Below are 18,781 nucleotides of genomic sequence, written 5' to 3'. Positions count from 1 at the left end.
AAACCAGTTTATAATGTGAGAGTAACTAATGAAGAATAAATATAATTCCGAGATGTTTTGCTTAATTTGTTGGCTGTATATCAGCAAACTCTAAAAGCATAAATCTTCAAATTATTAACTACTATGGATTCTATATTTTGTTTTCTTTTGAAAGTATTCTCAAAGCTCTGTATTTATTTTTCTCACTGTATTAATACATTTTTGTACATTTAAAAGCCAGTAAGATAGCTCTATGATCTTATTTCATATTTATCCCTGATTTCACAGATCATTCTAATTTTACTCACAGTTTGCTGCACTGCAGACAAGATATCCACTCCCCAGGTAATAAACAGTTTATAAAGCTGTCTGATATGTGCATGTTTCTTCTGAGCATTCAAAAGGTAGGCTTTAGCATGGTGCACATCTTCAGGGCCCTCAGTTATTTCAGGAATATCCAGTTCTCCTGATTTTGATAGACATTCCAGCTAGAATATATTAAACTGAAAATCAGCGTGTGTTTTGAATGTGAGCAGAAGCTTACTATTCCTTTCATATCCATAACTTGTTAACCTAAATTTTGAGTAATTAAATTTCAGATCTTTGTTTTAAATTCTCCAAATTTCATGCAGTTTTAGATCCAAAATTTCTGATCACCAGGCAGGGGAATGTTGTTTATTTGGGTGAAAAAGGACAGATGACAGACACCAATATAAAAAAAAGAGGCTGGCTACAAAAGGAAGATGAATTTTAAAAGATTATACTCACTTCTTTTTTAACATGATGGAATTTAACTGTTTTGTTGAAAATTTCATCATATTCTGTCATCGTGTTCTTTACCATTTGATATAGATGAATAAGCTCACTCATTCTCTCAGAATTCTCTTTCACAGGAAATCCTTTCTGACTTGGCGATTCTAATACTTTTATCATGTACTCAATTTCAGCATTCAGTTGCTAGCAAAAAGGAGCAGAAATTACAGAAATATGTTTGCATGATTTCCCTTACATTTTATGAAATAAAACAACCTATGAAAAGTAAATTATCTTAGGGAAAAATAAATGCCTCTTTAAAGCACTCTCCATATTCTTTACTCTTTTGCTAGGTTGAATTATCAACTATTACCCAGAAACAGTCCTTAATCAAAACAATAGTGTCAAGCTCTGATGCTTAGGGGAACAAGAGACTGTCCTACTTGCTAAAACTCAGTAACAGTATTCAGAGGATGCAGGATACTCAGTATGATATACCTCAGCCTCTGACCACCTCTGACTCCAAAGAGTAAAGCTGATGATCTCCTTGTACTCTCCCCACCTCAATGCCTGTGCGTCACTTCAATACACAGCTAGCATTCCACAAGATATTCTGTGGATGCTGAAGGTAAAACATCTTCTCCCTTATCTCATCAACACAGACAAAACCTCCCTTCTGGAAAATCAATATACAGTGTAGAACAGACCCCAGGCACTGTCTAAAAGCAATGTCAGTTATTATTTACTCAAGATAAAAAAAAAAAAAAAAAAAGTTTTGATCCACCATACACTCCACTATTCCAGCTTCTCACCTGAAACTGTGGTTTCATTTGGTTAAGCTTTTGCAGTTCTAAGGCAATACAAAGTTCACTTCCAAGATCAATTGTTGACATAAGCCTAAGAGCCTCTTGAAGAATCTTTAGCCCATGAGTAGTCTAAAAGATAATCAGACATTTCAGTATTTCTTTAGTAAATAAAAAAAAAATAGTTAAACCCAAATCTAAATTTGTAACAAGAACCTTTCCCAAGCCAGATATAAAAGCTGTCAGTAATTTTCCTTAAAACAGTTTAGGAGGAAAAGGAAGGGGGGGGGGGGGGGGGGATAATGAGGAGGATATTCTGAAGTTGATTGTTGTATTTTTAATGTAGTCTAACTTTTTTTTTTTTTTCCCCCAGCTATAAACCTCTGTCTCAAACCCTGTGACTTTGAAAAGGGTGACAAGAGATCTTGATAGTATACAAAAATGATTCACACACTGAGATGGGAGGACCCATGTACACAATGCATTCTTTGTGAAAACAGATAATGTGGTGGTGATTTAGTGTTAAGTCACACTGGAAACAGTGCCCATAAGCCTCTGGTTCTGCTACTAACACAGCTAGCATTGTTTTTAAGGAACACTGCACACTGTACATCTGCCATGGAGGTTGTTGGACTTGACTTTAGTAACTAATAGGACACAAATTAATTTGGTAACTTAAATTAGAACAAGATGTTGCTACAAAAAAAAAGGAAAAACATATAAAAAAGCACTTTTGCTATAGTACAGAAAACTGACTAAAACTGAAAATTTGAAATGAGTACTTGTATGTATTTGAATAAGGGCAAAAAAAAATCAAAAACTGTTCGTGCTTCAATGACTGAGTGGTGGAATAGACTATGGAGAATTATCTTACTGATGATTTCTCTTTCTTAAATGATACCTGTAACAGTTGATGAGAGAGTCACAGACAAACCATTAACAATCTAGAAACGCTTGTCGCAGTTGTTTTCTTGCTTTTTTACTTACCTTAGTTAGTTGTTCTTCAAATATCAAGCACTGTTGCTTGATAGGTTTTACTTGATTAATTTTAAAATTCCAGACTGCCCAAAGATCGGTCAGCTCTTTCTTTCCTTTACTCAGATTAATAATGGTATCTTCCGTTACTTGTACAGTATTTTCTGCTTTCAATATTAAGCTCTCATTTGCCTGGCAAATAAATAAACACACATTTTCCCACATTTGAATTAAACAAAAAAATACAATAAAAAAAATCATTAAAGTCCCCAAAAAAATTAATAGAAAGCAATTATTCTAGAATACTTTCATTGAAAATTTCTGATACTCCAGGTGTCTTTAAATAATTTCTGAATAGACAGAACTACCCAAAAACCTACTTCTGGGGAGTAGCAGCTGGAAAGTGAAGGGTATGAAGAACAGACCACTCTGTGCTGATAACCAAAGCAGCACTGGAGCATGGGAGAGATAACGTATTCAGCATTTGAATATTGGTGAGTTTTCCTCTTTTTAGCACAGCATATATCAGAAACACTGCAGGAAATCTAGTAATGTCCTTTCTGCTTTTCTCATTTCAGAGTTTCTCTTTTAAGAAAAGTGTAGATTACTTGTATGATATGTATCCTTCCAGACACTTAAATCTACAACCTAAGAGTATCATGAGAAGAGAGTAGCAGTATCTTCTGTGGTGGTAACACACTTCCAGGTCCCTAGAGAGAAAACATCCGAATACACATTTAGATTTTAAGTGACACATTGAGACATATTCAGCTTGACTTTACACTATGCCTGCCTGTATCCAGTTGTGACAGCACACACTTTAGCCCACACTAACTGCCTGAATACCTTCCCTGAGTAGGTTTTTCCAGCTCATCTTACTTGCTCCTGTATGTTATCATGACCATCTCCCCCTTCTCACCCTCTCAGCTCGTTGTAATTGCTCTCTAATCTCTCCAATGAAAACAGAAATAACAGCTGTGTATCTAAGCTATCCACATTAACTGAAATCAGTTCAGGAGGCATGGTTTAGGGAATGATTGTATGCAAATCTCAACCAATCAATCATGAAGAGGTGTTGGAAAATTAGATAAGGATGCCCAGGCAATCCAGCTGAGCCCAAGAAAGAATGTAACAACACCAGGAAAGATTATCTATAAGGAAGCAGCTCTAGCGTCCATTTTCTTAGAACTTCATACACTGCATTGGTAAAGAATAACTCTCAGTGGAAGTAAAATAAACCAAATCCTGCACTTACATATATGCTTCTTTCCAATATGAGCAAAATTGATATGTCCTTGGATTATATTTATGTGCATGTATAGTGTCACTTATTAAGGATTAAAATAAAAAAAATCTTGATTGGCAATGAAGTAGTTATAATGCCATTAGCACTCACACTTTCATATCTTACAAATATATAGCAGAATTACTCCCTTTAAGGACGGGTACTGGAGAAGTCACAAACCATCAGCCACAGAATTAGGATTAAACCTCATCACAGGCAAACATCAAATACTCATTACAGTTTATCAGATTATGCTAATTTACACAGAAAACAAGAAGCCAATTCTCTCCTGCTAGGGAAAAGGCGCACAGCAGATTTTCTTGATGAAAACCTCCAGAATTCTTCCTTTGATTTTTACACTTTTAATATGAGCTTTCCTACACATCAACCAGGATAGGATGCTCAATTAACCCATGCATTTGACGATTTGCTGCAGAATTTCTACACAGGGGTCATTTATCTATACCGATTTTGTACAGTGCAGCTAATACTAACAAAAGGCAAATTTCCATTACAAAAAATTTGCAGGCTCTGATTTCAGTGAAATTTCAGGTTTTCAGCATCAAAACAAATAGCATTGCTAGCTGTATAACCTTAGTTGCCTAAACTCCATAGGATTGGCTTATTCAGACTTACAACTTCGCTTCCTGGTCTACATCTCCACATTTTTGCCCTTTCTGTAAGTACCAAGCCTGCAAAGTGCACTTCATAAATGCAAAAGAACAGTGAATAATACCATGATACAGCTAACAATTCTGTGCAGAGCAAGAGAAATTTATACTTCAGAACTTTGGGAGGTAAGTTCTAGTTCTACCTGCAAAGTCATGCCACATATTATACATACTTGTGTATAAATGGTGGTATAAAATATTTGATCACCTTATTTCAGGTTAAAACTTTACCTCACTTTGATTTTGTAAACATTTTGACATTTTCAAATCAAAGTGTTTTTGTTTTTTTTTTTTTTTTTTTTTTTTTTTTTACAACTCCATACCGTGAAAGTATGGATATTAAGTTTCTCATTCTGAAAAATTTCTCACGAACTAGGAATGCAAAATTTACAGAATTATTCTGTTTTAACTGTGATTCCATAGAAACATCACAGTCATTTTATCTTCTCAACTCCCTACCCTCCTTACTGAAACAAAGAACAAATACTTTGCCTTAGACAAGTTCTTTGATGAAGGGTGGCAGAACCAATACAGCTGTCTGTCATCATTTCACTATGTTCCTTGAGAAAAGTGATAACTCCATGAAAAAAAAAATAAAAATCTCACCATATTTGCTAAATTAAGGAAATTGTGACCCAAATTTTCAGTGGAAAAAATCATCTTTATAGTCTTTTGCCACTTGGTATTAGCTGACTCTATTGCACTTTTATTTTCAACCTCTCTGCTTGTTTGTAGTGGTTCTGCTTGAAAAAAGTCCTTCAGATTTTGAATATGGTCATTCACCTATGAAAGATATAAAATAAACATTAACAAAAAAAATCAATAGCTATAATCAGAAGGTACATAGACATTATAAAATTGAAAGTAAAATTAATGTTATACTGAATCTTTTACAGGTTTTTAAATCTATCTTCCTCCCTAAGACCTATACAAACACTAAACAATAAACAATGTTTCAAATAACCTGTATACCAGTAGATGGCAAGCAGAGAACAGTAATTCATTCAATTTGTCACATATCATTACATAAATATTATATAACATGATACCCATGCAATTATTTTCACAGATCTGTTTAATATCAAGTAAATGGTATTAGCAAGAATCAGAAGTAGATGTGATCCATTTTTTTTTGACTTTTTTTAAACTCAAGGTACCAAATAAATCTTATGCCTAATTTTATCTGATAGGTTCCATTCCATCATCAATTTCTTTGTAGATATAAAAGAACAACAACAGTGCTGTAAAATATTAAAACAAACATTACATCAAAATGAAAAATAATTTCGCTGGGCATCATTAGCACAGATAAAATTTTAATGGTATTAATGGATTATGATCTCAGCTAGAACTACTTTATATTTCATTTTTAAGTCCATTCAGAAAAATCAGCCCTTCAGTGGAAGTGCAAGACTGTGATAAATATCCATATCAACATATTGCATAAATATGTTACGATAAATATTTTTTTAAATATATGAAACAAAACCAGTAAATTTATAAGCCAGAGTACATACATGTAAGCATTTTTATTATATGTAGAATGAGAGAACAAGAGAGAACACACACACAAGAGAAAAGCAAAAATCCAGTGATATTACTTCCTATGATGGTGATATAGATCAGTAGAAAATCTGTACGTAGGCTAATCATTATGGTGATGCAAGTTCAATGATCAGGGCTGTTTGCCCTGATGGAACAGCTCTCCTTTAATGCAGAAAGAAGCTTACCAAGACTTTTGGAGCTTCCAAGGCATACTTCTCATAGAGGATCTCATGGTATACAGGATACTTGTCTTAGCTAAATTAAAACATGTTTTCCCTTCTAAGATTTTTGCACTGCTTAGTCAGAGAATAAGTAAAAAATCTGTACCTCCACTGCTGACTTTAAAAAGTTCACATAAGTTGTTAGGATTTCCAGTTTTGAATTAATATTTCTTTCAATTTTTTTCAGTTCTTCATTCAGAAAGTCAGTTTTGCTAGAAAAAGCTGCCATTTGCTTGGGTTCAAACTCTTCCATGTCTTTGATGATTTCATTAGCTGCTTCCAGTTCATGTGAAGCTTCCTTTCAGGGCATAAAAACAGAACAAAATGTATAATGACCACAATGAACTTGTGAATATTGATAACACATTTGTAATTCTCAGCAGTATTACTTTATTCTGTATAATTCAATTACTTAGTTGAAGAGCTCATAACGTCCATTGTGTGCTGAAATACACCATTTCTTTCCTGTAACATTTTAAACCTAAAAACTATCCATTTAGTTATCAAAATAGCCATTTTAAATGGACAAAAAATAGGAATCTCCATATTCAGATCAAGTAAACCACTTCACAGTGCAAGAATATGGGAACACAGCCATCCAGAATTGATATGCTACCTTGAATAAATGGTACAGCCCAATCGTCTGAACTGATTCCTTACAGCTAAATGCCCCTTAGATGTTTCTCATACCTTTTTTTTTTTTTTTTTTCCTTTCTCTAATCACACTCTAGAGTGTGACTCTGGGTCTTCAGAAGTCTACTGCTGTAATTGTTTCAAGGTCTGTCCCTGTAGCCCTTTGGTTTATTAATTGACTTCCACCCCTGATTTCACTGTTGAATCAATAATTGTTTCCTTGCTCCAGATTAGTCCTTACCTGCCAAGCTACATTTTCTTGCATGGGGCAAACCTGTTGAAATCAGACTGAGATCAAAAAGTAGGTCATATCTGTTACAGCATCAACTGCTCAAACCCGGAAGAAAGTCACAGTATGTGGTCATGCAGATACACTGGGAGTTACTAATATTTTCCACGGTTCAGCTGGGATTAGAGTTTTCAGCTGTTTTGTTTTAACTCATAGCTTCATTCAAGGAATGAAGGCTTCATTTTACTTGCAACTTTTTCCATTGCATCATACTAACCTAACCATACATAAAGCACATGTACATTTTCCCTTATTGAACATTACCTTGAAATCGTACACCAAAAGAGAACTTCTAGAAAACATTTGTTCTCAACTGCATATGAAGAACGTAAAGAAAGAATGACATCCAGCTTAGGCCAAAGTAAACAGGTTTCAGTCAAACATGAGAAAACTGGGAAACAGGAAATCACTTCGGAAACCAAGATATTCAATACCTATTTAAAATAGATTTTTGCAGAATTATTACCTCATAAATTGTAAGACACTGTCTTGTAAGATCCTTTGACAATGGTGTCTCACCTCTTGATAATAAGAATCACTGCATATCTATAATGATTTGCTTATCTACTTCTATATATTTAACTCAAACCACTTAGCATATCTGTTTCTGTCACTCAGCCAAGTGCACAAACTCTAGCATATCACAATCCATAGAAGGAATAGGTAGGTGACAGGTTACTGCTGTCAAGGCAGATAGTACATTGCAAAAGAGATAATACCCTAGACTTACCTCCAAATAACAATTTGACAAAGACAGTAAAAACTATTATACCGTCATGTGCTACAAAAATGGGCTCTTGCTGATCTACTGCAAAGTTGCCTGAAACAAAAGACACCTCCATAGGAGTAATGTGTTTTTTAAGAGCTCCTAAAATATAGGATACAGCTAAAATACATACCGCAATGCTGTTCAGCTTAACCACAACAAAAGCAATTTTGTCAAGAGCACAGAGGGAATGAAAAGTGGAGTGGCTTTAACCCACTTCTAGATACTACAGCATTGCTAGAGGAATTGGAAAGGCCCTAGATGTGACCTGAAAACAACCTTATCTTTGTACAGAGCTGAGTACTGCAGTGCTTTCATGTAGTGCCTGCATTCCCTACATGACCAATGGATACATCAGATGGTAGCTTTACAGCCCTCTTTGCTGTTCTTCTACCTGGCAACTACTTTTTTCAGGAGGAAAATCCCCCCCCCCCCTTTTTTTTTTCCTTATTCATCTCCTTTATTTGGCATAACAACCACAAGACAAAGGAATAGTTTACTGTGCCTCTATATACACGATATTTAAATTTTGTGCCTCAGGAGGGAGCAGGAATATACATCTGGAGTTGTTCTTTCAAGGGCTGACACTAGGATCTTGAGGTAGTGACACTTGGATCCTATAAACATTAGAGTCTTGACGCAGAAACAAATAACACGAGATGAAGAGACAACATGGCCAAGGACTCACTTGCAACGTTATCTGTGTTTTTAAACAGAACTATAGACCTATTTGCTTTCCAAGAATATACAAGAAAACGTTCAGTCCCTCACCCTACTTAGAAGTACGTACAGTATGCATTTATCTTTAAGACTAATTAACATTATTGTGGGTTTTTTTGTTTGTTTGTTTGTTTGTTTTACCTTTATTTGACTAGCCAGTTCCAGGTGTTCGTTCAAAATTCTTTCTGACTCAGACAAACAGGAATCAATCTCCAAAGCAACTGCAAGCTTCAGGGTGATTTTTTTAATCGATCGTGATACCTTTATTTGAAAGCATTATTTATGTAGTTAATTTAAACGAGTAGACAGTATAATAAATCATTTTGCAGAGAAAAAAAAAGGAAGTAACACTTGGCTGTCACTGTTTAAAATATGTACTTTTTATAATCAGAGAAATTAAGAAATGAGAAGACCAAAGAATAAATTTCTACTATTGCACATTTAACAGGTACAGTCAGAAACTGAAGAAAAAACTCCTGTCTGCTCTCATTTTGCTGAAGTGCTTTTCCTTTATGCTAAGTACTCCATGCTTGTTATTTCAATAAGGCACAGCTATATTAATATCTAGGTATGTTAATAATGGCATAAGTACTTTCGTGATGCTCCATTCTATGAAAAGACTACACATTCTTTTTTTCAGAAAGTTCATTTAAGGCTTCTCTGCCAAGATAGAAGACCTATTTTCATTTTTCAATACACATACACAATTCCACTTCATTGTCATTGTAAGATGTGACATGAAGTAAATCTCAGGGCAGCTGAATTTAGCACCATGTTCTTTGGGATACTTTGTATTAGCAGAAGATTAGAAATGCTTTGCTTGGTAGGAATATAACAATGAGCACTGTTCCTTGTAATGAAAGATCATGTATTATGACTTAAATCTCCAAAATGTTGTCTAATGGAAGACTGGGAATAAAGTTATTAGAACAAACTGTGCCGAATGAAACCATGTAAATATTAGGGTCTACCTTTTGAGTAAAAATTACCTTCATTATTGTAGCTTTAGCTTAAGAATGATGGTATGCTAGTGACATCATTGCTACAAAACCAAGAGGAGCTATCAGCAAATATACTTTCAACCAAACTCAACAATATTTGCATTGTATTCTAATATTATTAAGACCTCTTCTGTTGAAAATGTGCTGTGGGACCAATGTATTGCAAATTGCCTTCCCATTCATTTGATTCAAAGTAGTTCATTATAAACATCATACAAATATGAAATATCAGATTACATTCTTAATTATTCAGTCATCAAATTTGAGTACTTTTTTTTTTTTTTTTCTACACTCTGGGATTTCCTTAGTATGAACTTTGTTAAAAGATTATAAGTTTTTTAATTTGTTTTTAATTCACATATGGAACCTTAATTAGGAGTCATGGGTCTACTTCATCTCTGACAAATTATTAAAAAGTCCACAGTATTACAGAACATTCAAACACTTTAGAAAAGCTGTGATTTCCTTAAAGCATATCTTATTGAATTAAAGGAATTATTTTAATGAAGAGAATCCACTTTTCTTCAGCCTAACTGAAAAATTTACTGCAGTTCAGCCACCATGCTTATTAACCCTCAATTTTGCCATAATTCTACTTTTATCTGCAGCACAATGAAACAGAAGACAGAAACAGTATAGCAAACCTATATGCAGGTCACAATACTAATTATTCACTTAATTTCCAAAAGAATAACTTACATAATAGCTCATTATCTAAGCAAAGCATTGCTTTATTAAAAGATGGTTGGTAAAATGTTCTCATGGAAACATTTCTCAGAACAGTTTTAGGTTCACTGGTTCTGATAACATTCAGCATTCTAACTAAAACTGTGTGCTCTCTAACAAACCAGTGTTATTTGTAATTTGTGTTATTTGAGTTAAGCTTAATATTCACATAGTCTAACTATGGATATGCAGTGCATTGCTAACATATTAACAAGAAGGCATGTTACAATGTACCATATTTAGATGATCTTCAAGTGAGGTACTCCATTGTTGTTTCTTCAAAGTAAGTTCTTTATAATCTGGACACTGCATGAGTAATTGATCCACTTTTTTTTGAACATACTCTATGATTTTCTGAATTCCTGTTACCCAAGAGCTAAAATGGAAAAGTGCAACTATTAGCATTTCTCAGTTTTGCTCAGCAATCAGGCTTTTAATGACTTAAAAAACGAAACAACATTTATGATTATTTTTGTAAGTAATTTCACAAGAACTTTAAGCTGTGACACTTACAAGAAAAGTAATCAAGAAAAATATTAACCTGAATGCCAACAAAACTGACAACAAGTAGCACTCAGACATGACATTTCAAAAAAAATCATTTATTGCCAGTTGCGTAAATTAAGTTCACTTATCCATATCCACTGAGAAATATTTAATTTTACAAATAGTACCGACGACCTTAGTTGATCTAAAGACTGAGACCACAAGCAGAATGGCCGTAAAAAGAGCAAAATTATACAACATAATTTCTACTTTAAAAAAGAATGTTTTCTTTGGACTTTCAAGTATTTCAGTGTCATTACATTAGGTAGACAACGAATGTCTCATACATTCTAAGTCAACATTTTTTTTAAGGATGATGTTTTAACAGAAGAAAAGATGACAAAACAACTGCTTGTCTTGTAATTTGTAACATTTAATATCAGGAAGAATTCTGTCCTTTTCCGTTCCTCTTGCAATGTGAATATTTTCAGTGTTTTAGCTTACTTGATTCTTTTAGAATCATAGAATGGTTTGAGTTGCAAGGGACGTTGAAGATCATCTAATTCCAACTTTAGCATAGGGTTGTAACGTGCTTTAAGAAGATTTGAAAATAATACAGAAATAAAATCTTATGTCTTCATTTATACTGTGATTTGGCTTTACAATTATGCCACTGAAGTCAATGCACCATCCTTAAACACAGTCCAGCTACTATAAACATCTGTCCTATGGAATAACAGTGTTTTGTTTTCTTTTTTTGTAAAAGTAATTACAGTGAATAAAATAATTTTTTCAGATTCACCCATTTCTCTGCCTTCAAATGGCACCTGCCAATATTTGTCAGGATTTCCAGTCCCAGGGAAGTAGGAAAAGGGAAGTTTGTGAAGGCAGTTAAGGCTATCAGTGAACTGTACAATGAAGGGAACAGAACAGTATCAGGATTTAGTCTTCATAGGAGTCCTGTTTCCTGTACAAATCTTCCTCCTTTGGCCTTAACCGTTCATACAAATCTTGTTGTCCCATTGGGTTAATCACTGAGCTAAGTACTGGCCAGTATTAATGGACAGCATACTAGTTTATACATGACAAGGACAAAGGCCTCTGTTTTCCCTCTTTCAAAACATGAATGTTTCTGGGGGAAATTATTGTTCTGCAATATAAACACTTTAGCACATTTGCAGACAGAACTCATTGCTTCAGCCATAAAGCAATGAAGGCTTATGAGTTGGCTGGAAATATTTGGGATATCTCCAAAAGCTATGGATTGGGGAAAAAAAAAAAAAAAGAAAAAAAAAAGAAAAAAAAAGAAAAAAAAGAAACAACAACAAAAAAGAAACCTTGTCTTCGTGTACAAAAAATTGACTGTGAGTCAGGGTCATTGTGGCATTGAAAACTAGCATTGGGGAGAGCCTAGCCAGCAGGTCACTCCCTTCCATTAAGGGCTTAAGAAGCTGCATCTGGAGGCCAGTTTGAGTCCCCACAGTACAAGAAAGACATAGACAACCTGGAGTAGAACTGAGCTGAACTCAACAGAGGCCACCAAGATGGTTGAGGGTTGGAGCACATGATGTACATTGGCAACCTGACAAAACTGTGTAGAGTAAAGACAAGAAGGTAGAGAGGTGATCTAAATGTTGTCTTCCATTATCTATGAGGAAGTGGGGTTACACAAAAGGCAGGATCAGAGTCTTTTCACAGGTGTACAGCAAAAGGTCAAGAAGCAATGCTCACAAATTACAGCAAGGAAAATTTTGGCTAGATAAAAGGAAAACACTTTTCATAAGGAAAAGGCATAAGCACTAAAACAGGATGCCCAAGAGGCTGTGAAGTCTGTCCTTGGAGATATTCAAACTCTGGCCCAGAGTAACCTGATCTAAGTTGAACGTTTTAAACAAGAAATTGCACTAAATGATCTCCAAAGTTCCTTGACAATATAAATTATTCCATGATTGTAATCCTTACCTATTGCCCATACCTAGGCATGTGAAGTGTTCCACATGAGGTCTAATGACAGCAAGGCAACATTGAAAAGTCATATTATGTTTGTTTTCTTACAACAGGACTTATATATATATATTTACATTTATATATATATATATATATATATATAAAAATGTCTGCTTGCATCATAAAAATATTATATATATATTTATATAATATATATAAAGATATATATATATCTTTAGAAGCAGAAAAAAAGGTCTAAAAGGGCTGCAGGAAGAGTTTGCAGCTGTTTACATTTTCTTTTACATTTTTTTTCCCAAAGTGTTAACTAAACCACCATTTCTGAACCATGCCCTATTTGACACCACTCTTGAAAGTAGAATGTAGTGTTCCTAAACATTTTTGTTAAATAGACAGGTTTGTATAAATGCCAGCAGTGAGATATGAAAGGTAAGCATGGCTGAAATGGTCATTTAGAACCACACTTAGTTAACTAGTACAGTAGTAAAGCTACAAGTAGATATGGAGAAACACAACAAATATGAAAAATAGAGGGAATACCTGTGAGAATCTGCTTTATTAACTAAAGTTTGCCCTTTTTGCAAAGTACTTGCTGTGCAGCTTTTAATTTCTTCCTTTAATTCCTCGTACTTCATTGCCAAGATAGGCAGACTTAAGCCTTCCGAATTAAGGATTCTAAAGTAATTCTCAATACCTTCAAGTGCATCAAGCGCCTGTAAAAAACAAAACAAAACAAAACAAACAAACAAAAAACTGTTGTCAATATTTCTATTTAAAATGCAAGCATAAATTCTTTTACATAAACTGATGGCCAACGGGCAATTAACATTGCCCATTTCTTCAGTTTCCCCATTTCTCAGAACAACAACATTTTAATTTAGGATCTGATACTGATTTTGCAGGTCACAGAAGAAAAGAGGTATAATTCAACAAAAGTTTATGCAAGTATGGGCATGCAAAATCATAATTACTCTGAATTTAAAACTATTCAATTTTCAGAAATAGTCAAACTAATTGGATACTGAAGCAGAACCAAAACAGCAACAGTAATACAATTGACAGTGTTAGCACTCTAAGGTTTGTTGAAGCACAACCAAGGAGCTTCACCATTATTATTTTAATGTTTTAAATATATCAAACAAATTCAACAAGTAAATTATAATTAAATCTATTTTTATTAAAAACATTCTTTGATTTTGCAGACATGCACTTCTGTTTTCTTATACTTGTTCTCCATTTTTCTTTAACGCAAGAAGGTTCTCGTTCAAACAACAGAAGTGACAACTCCTGCCTTTTAATGCTGAATGAAGGCAACATTTAAATACTCCATTAGTAAAGTTAGTAAATAGTAATTTCAATAAAAATAGAAATGGTCAAATGCACACCGGAAATTATGAACATAAACACAATGCAAGTATTATGCTTTCCAGAGACCTGAAAAGTAGCATCAAAACAACTAATAATCTACTTTGTTCATTTGTTCATTAGATGTAAATAGTCCAAAGGTTCAGATGTGCCCTCAGAATAAATAGAAAATGTGTCTTTTCTGAACTATAGTGATTCAGTTTCAGTGCACCACAGGAGTAGCAGATCCTGTTTTATTCACTCTTACACTTAACAGGAACAGCAGCATACTGAGCAGACACAAGAACTAGTCCTGTCTTCATCAAGTACATTCACAAAGCACAGCCCTGTATTATGAAAAGATGCTACCTTTGCTCTCAAAGCAACAGACCTATAATTCATATAGCTCATTGTTCAAATTAGAAGGGGATTCATTATCAAGGACAGTTTTTGCACTGTTTCCACCTAACCTTGTCTGTTTCTGTATTGTAAATGAGATCAAGAAAGATCAAGATCATTTACCGGAAGAAAAGATCTTTGTCACTTCAAGGGTCTACAAATAATTTCAATACTAAGTGTTGTTTACATGTTGTTTAATAAAAAAAATACTGAAGGAATATATCATAGGTTAAAAGACACATGGTTAGAGCCCCACCTGGTGCTCAAAACAAAAACCAGTGCAAGCTGTTGGTTGTTTTTTTCAGCATGTATAATAGATATATCAAGTTTGTTGGAGCTATCCCTGGAAGTTATCTGCTTATAAAGTTTCATTAAGTGATCCACAAAGAACATGCCTTAAAAATTACAGAAGACCACTTGGTGTTTGGCCACCTTGAATTAGGAACTTTTCTAACTAGTTTTCTAACTAAAAAGTTTTGGAAAAACATTTGCATAGCTAATACTACTTGCTGTATGTGCCCATGAAGAACAGGTTTATTGTAAAACAGAAATAAAGAGCTTTCACATTTTAAGTCTGGTCATTAATTTTGAGGTCCTGCTTTGCAGTTGAAAATTTTCAAATGTAGCAATAGATTTTCAAGGCTCTGAAGGACTTAAAAAATCAATTGGACTATGGGATATCTTCAGATAGCAGATTCTAAGCACCTAGTATCTCCAAAAAGGGTACAAGTCCTTGTTTCGTGTAACTTCAGTGTAATATGCACTTGGTCCAGCACTGCTGGCTAAACACCTCATGTCTCAAAGGCTTAATGCCCCAAATCAAGGCAACAAAATCAACAAACTGTTTTTAAAAAGAGAGGTCACCAATCTGATAGAGGGTTCCTTGCTTAATCCTTCTACTCTAAATCAGAGTTCATTTAACAAATTGTTGCATATTAATACTAGAAAATAGTTTTGTCGTATATTTGGCAGACATGTTGCACCATCCTCCCCTCCCCAGCATTTTAAATGCTAGAACACCACTGGTGTTCTAACAGTTTGGGGTGAAACTGGAAGTTATCAAGACTTCTCAAGTAGTACTTGAAAGGGGAAAAATTGTCCTATTCAACTTTATTTTCACCTCTGATGAGTTTCTAGACAACAGTACAAGCTAGTGTCAAACTAGCATTTAAAGAGAATTTTGATTTTTATTGTATAAGCACACATCCACTAGAAACTGGATTACAACCATTTTCCTTATACCAAGAGCAACTGGTCAGTGGAGGGGGGGTGAGAGAGCGGCTGTGGTGGAGCTTGGCTGCCCACCTGAGTAAAACCACCACAAACCTGAATCACTGTCTGCAGATGAGGACATCTTTGATGGAAATTACTACCTACACATTATCTTGCTGACCTCAGCGTCAAGCAAGGACCCCAAGTGTGGGCCTTGTCTCATCATTAGCACTGTGATTATGGGAGTTCTGTGTCTTAACTGACTGCTTTTTTATTATGTCATGTATAGAGCATGTACTGTATGGTATGCCCTATATGAGGAATTGTATATTGTTCTTGATTTTCCTCATGTCTGATTATACATTAGCCCCTGTGGAGACCACTGCAAGTAAATATATACCATTTCTGGTATCCAAACTAGCCTGTAATAGTTTGAGTATTATAGAACAGCTTCTGTCTCTTCATACAGCTTAACGATATCATAGCAGAGACAATGACCTTTAAATTCAGATTTTCCCAAACTATGTTTCCCAAATACTTTTTTGGGAAACTGAGTGTTCTTCTCAATATATATATATATTTAATGCTTTTTAAAAATACATCTGCCATTTTGGATAGAAGTTTCAGAAAAGAGATCATATTAAAGGGTAATCAGATTAGCAATTCTCTATTCAAAATTGTTTAGAAAACTGTTTGCATAATCCCACACCTATCATCCCACAAATGTACACTAATGTTATGATCACATTATTACAAGCTTGGCTTTTTACCAACCTTGCCAGCAGCATTAAAAAAGTTATTGGCCTCTTGTAGCAGGGCTTTCCTTTCTTCCATATGGCAGCACACTTCTTCTTGCAACAGACAGATTTTCTGATTTGTGAGGTTTAGATGTTCTTTTTCTGTATAGTCCTCCGAAAGCAAAATCTTAAGTGCTTCAGCCTCTAATTGTTCCACAGTGGAGTTCCATTCCTGATAGGAAAAATTCCGTTTTAATCAACTACCAGGAGGAAAACAATATACCTACACAAAGATCTTATTAATACTTGAAAACATACATTTTGTTTACAAGCCTGAAATTTATCACTGTTTGAAGCTATTTCTTTTAGGATGAATTCTCAGCAAATTATGTCTTCTTTGTAACAGCTGTCAGTGGTGGCATCCTACATTCCTTTACAAAGTTTCACAGGCAAGATGGCCTGGACAACGTAAAAACAAACAAAAAAAACTTTAATGACAAACATCCCCTTAAAACCAACTGTTCATCAAAGAACAAAGTAAAATATTGCCTGGGTAACAGCTGCTTCCATTAAGACAATGTTTGCTGAGATCTGTCTGGTAATCAATTAAATCAGATGACTACCCTTTACAGTGAATTGTGGTATCACCCCTGAAACTATTAGTTGTACATTTGCCCTGATTTCCTGATGGACAAAATACAAGTCCATTCAAAGCCTTACCTGATCTTGAACCTTCCTAGTGGCAGTGACAGACAGAAGGAAAGGTACTTTAGAAAGGAAGACCATAATTTGTAATTCAAGCCACAGAATCAAAAGCATTACTGACATTTAATTGAGGTAGGTCCTTTAAAACCAAGGTGGTTTAAAATGGATTCAGTTGAATCAGTACAAGTTTACACACACTTTGTATACATTGCACCAGTTGGAAGCATCTAATCAGAACTGATTGTTTATGTTGACTCCTACTTCTTTTTTCAACTACTCACACTGAACTGACTTGTGTTTCTAGTGTGCTGACCCTAGATCCCTAAAATTTAGGGGTTAAGCCTTCATGCACCAAACTTTTTATTTTTTTCCTAAACCTATGGTAAATACTATTACAGTATTCATTCCCATTATCTTTTTTAGGTTATGACTTAACCATATAGACATATCAGACTAGGTAGCTCAAATGGAAAAGAGTTTTACTTTAAGAGTAATTTCACCTTTTCCTGTCTTACAACTACTGCTTTGGTTTTTAGTCATTTGATTTTGCTGCATTTTTATAGAGAAAATGATAAATTACCGCAACAGTTGCATTATGTACTTTGACCCTGCTGTGTTTGTCAGCACTTTTAATTGGTGTCTTATCATGCTATTCAAAACAAAAGGAGCATCTGCTATTCTGCAATTTCCCATGCCTTAGGTAGCATCTTTTTTCCACATTTTCTGGTAATGAATTAAATGTATTTTGAAATAAGACAAACTTTAAAACATTCATTTAGCATTTCCTTCCACAGAATTGTATCAAATGTCTGGTAACTCAGACAGAAAAAATCTAAAAGATATGAGAGCATTTTTTCCATGCAAACTCTCTAAGGTGTGCACAAAGAAATTGCACTTTTTTCCAAGAAAACCCTCTAATTCTATATAAGTATTCCTTAAGAACCTGAACCAAACACCTCTATTTTCCTAGAGAAATAAAGAGAGATTAATCGGGGACACAATGAAAGCAAATTATTATTGTTATTTTTGAAATATTTTCATTTTGTCTGTTACTGACAAACAGCTGTAGCAAACTCCTTTTTTTTTTTTTTTAATATTAATTTGAAACAAAAAATAATGACCACTTATGAATTCTGGATGCAAAAATTTTCAGTCTGCACTTCTAATCAAGTGAAATCATACACTATTCCTTAATGCACAACTCCCCTTTCATAAAATTCTTTGTCTCTCTGCTCTAAGTAATGTTGAGCAAGAATAAGGCTTTTGAGGTTAATTATAGTCTAATGTGTTATTTTTATTCCTGTTTACCTTAAGTGTCTATGTTGGAAATAGCACAGGATCTCTCTCCATACACACAACTTTAATTGACCTAGTTATGAGCAAATCATGCTAAATTGGACCCCTTACATACAGCTGTATCAGCACCACAATATCAGCACCACATTCCAGCACATGTGACTGGAACGAGTGGTACCAAATGTATTCTGAGGTCATATTAGAAAAAGCTTTGTTTACATTAAAACATAATGAGAATTAGAAAACATTACAGTTGGAAGCTTTTAACTG

At 34.4% G+C, this 18,781-nt stretch overlaps 1 protein-coding gene across 1 annotated transcript in view; it reads right to left on the bottom strand.

The window, feature by feature from the left end:
• Nucleotides 1-18,781, bottom strand: part of CCDC141 (coiled-coil domain containing 141) — a gene marked incomplete at its 5' end in the record, with an annotated part of 79,655 nt that overhangs the window by 33,400 nt on the left and 27,474 nt on the right. The window contains 10 exon segments of the mRNA XM_084289357.1: nt 288-467; nt 748-936; nt 1,545-1,667; nt 2,523-2,702; nt 5,073-5,249; nt 6,339-6,530; nt 8,782-8,901; nt 10,602-10,743; nt 13,359-13,531; nt 16,548-16,742. Coding sequence (XP_084145483.1) covers nt 288-467; nt 748-936; nt 1,545-1,667; nt 2,523-2,702; nt 5,073-5,249; nt 6,339-6,530; nt 8,782-8,901; nt 10,602-10,743; nt 13,359-13,531; nt 16,548-16,742 — 1,671 coding nt within the window.

Source organism: Netta rufina (assembly GCF_964035555.1).
Source record: "Netta rufina genome assembly, chromosome: 6".
In the NCBI taxonomy this organism is placed as follows: Eukaryota; Metazoa; Chordata; class Aves; order Anseriformes; family Anatidae; genus Netta; species Netta rufina.
This window is presented reverse-complemented; position numbering and strand designations above follow the sequence as displayed.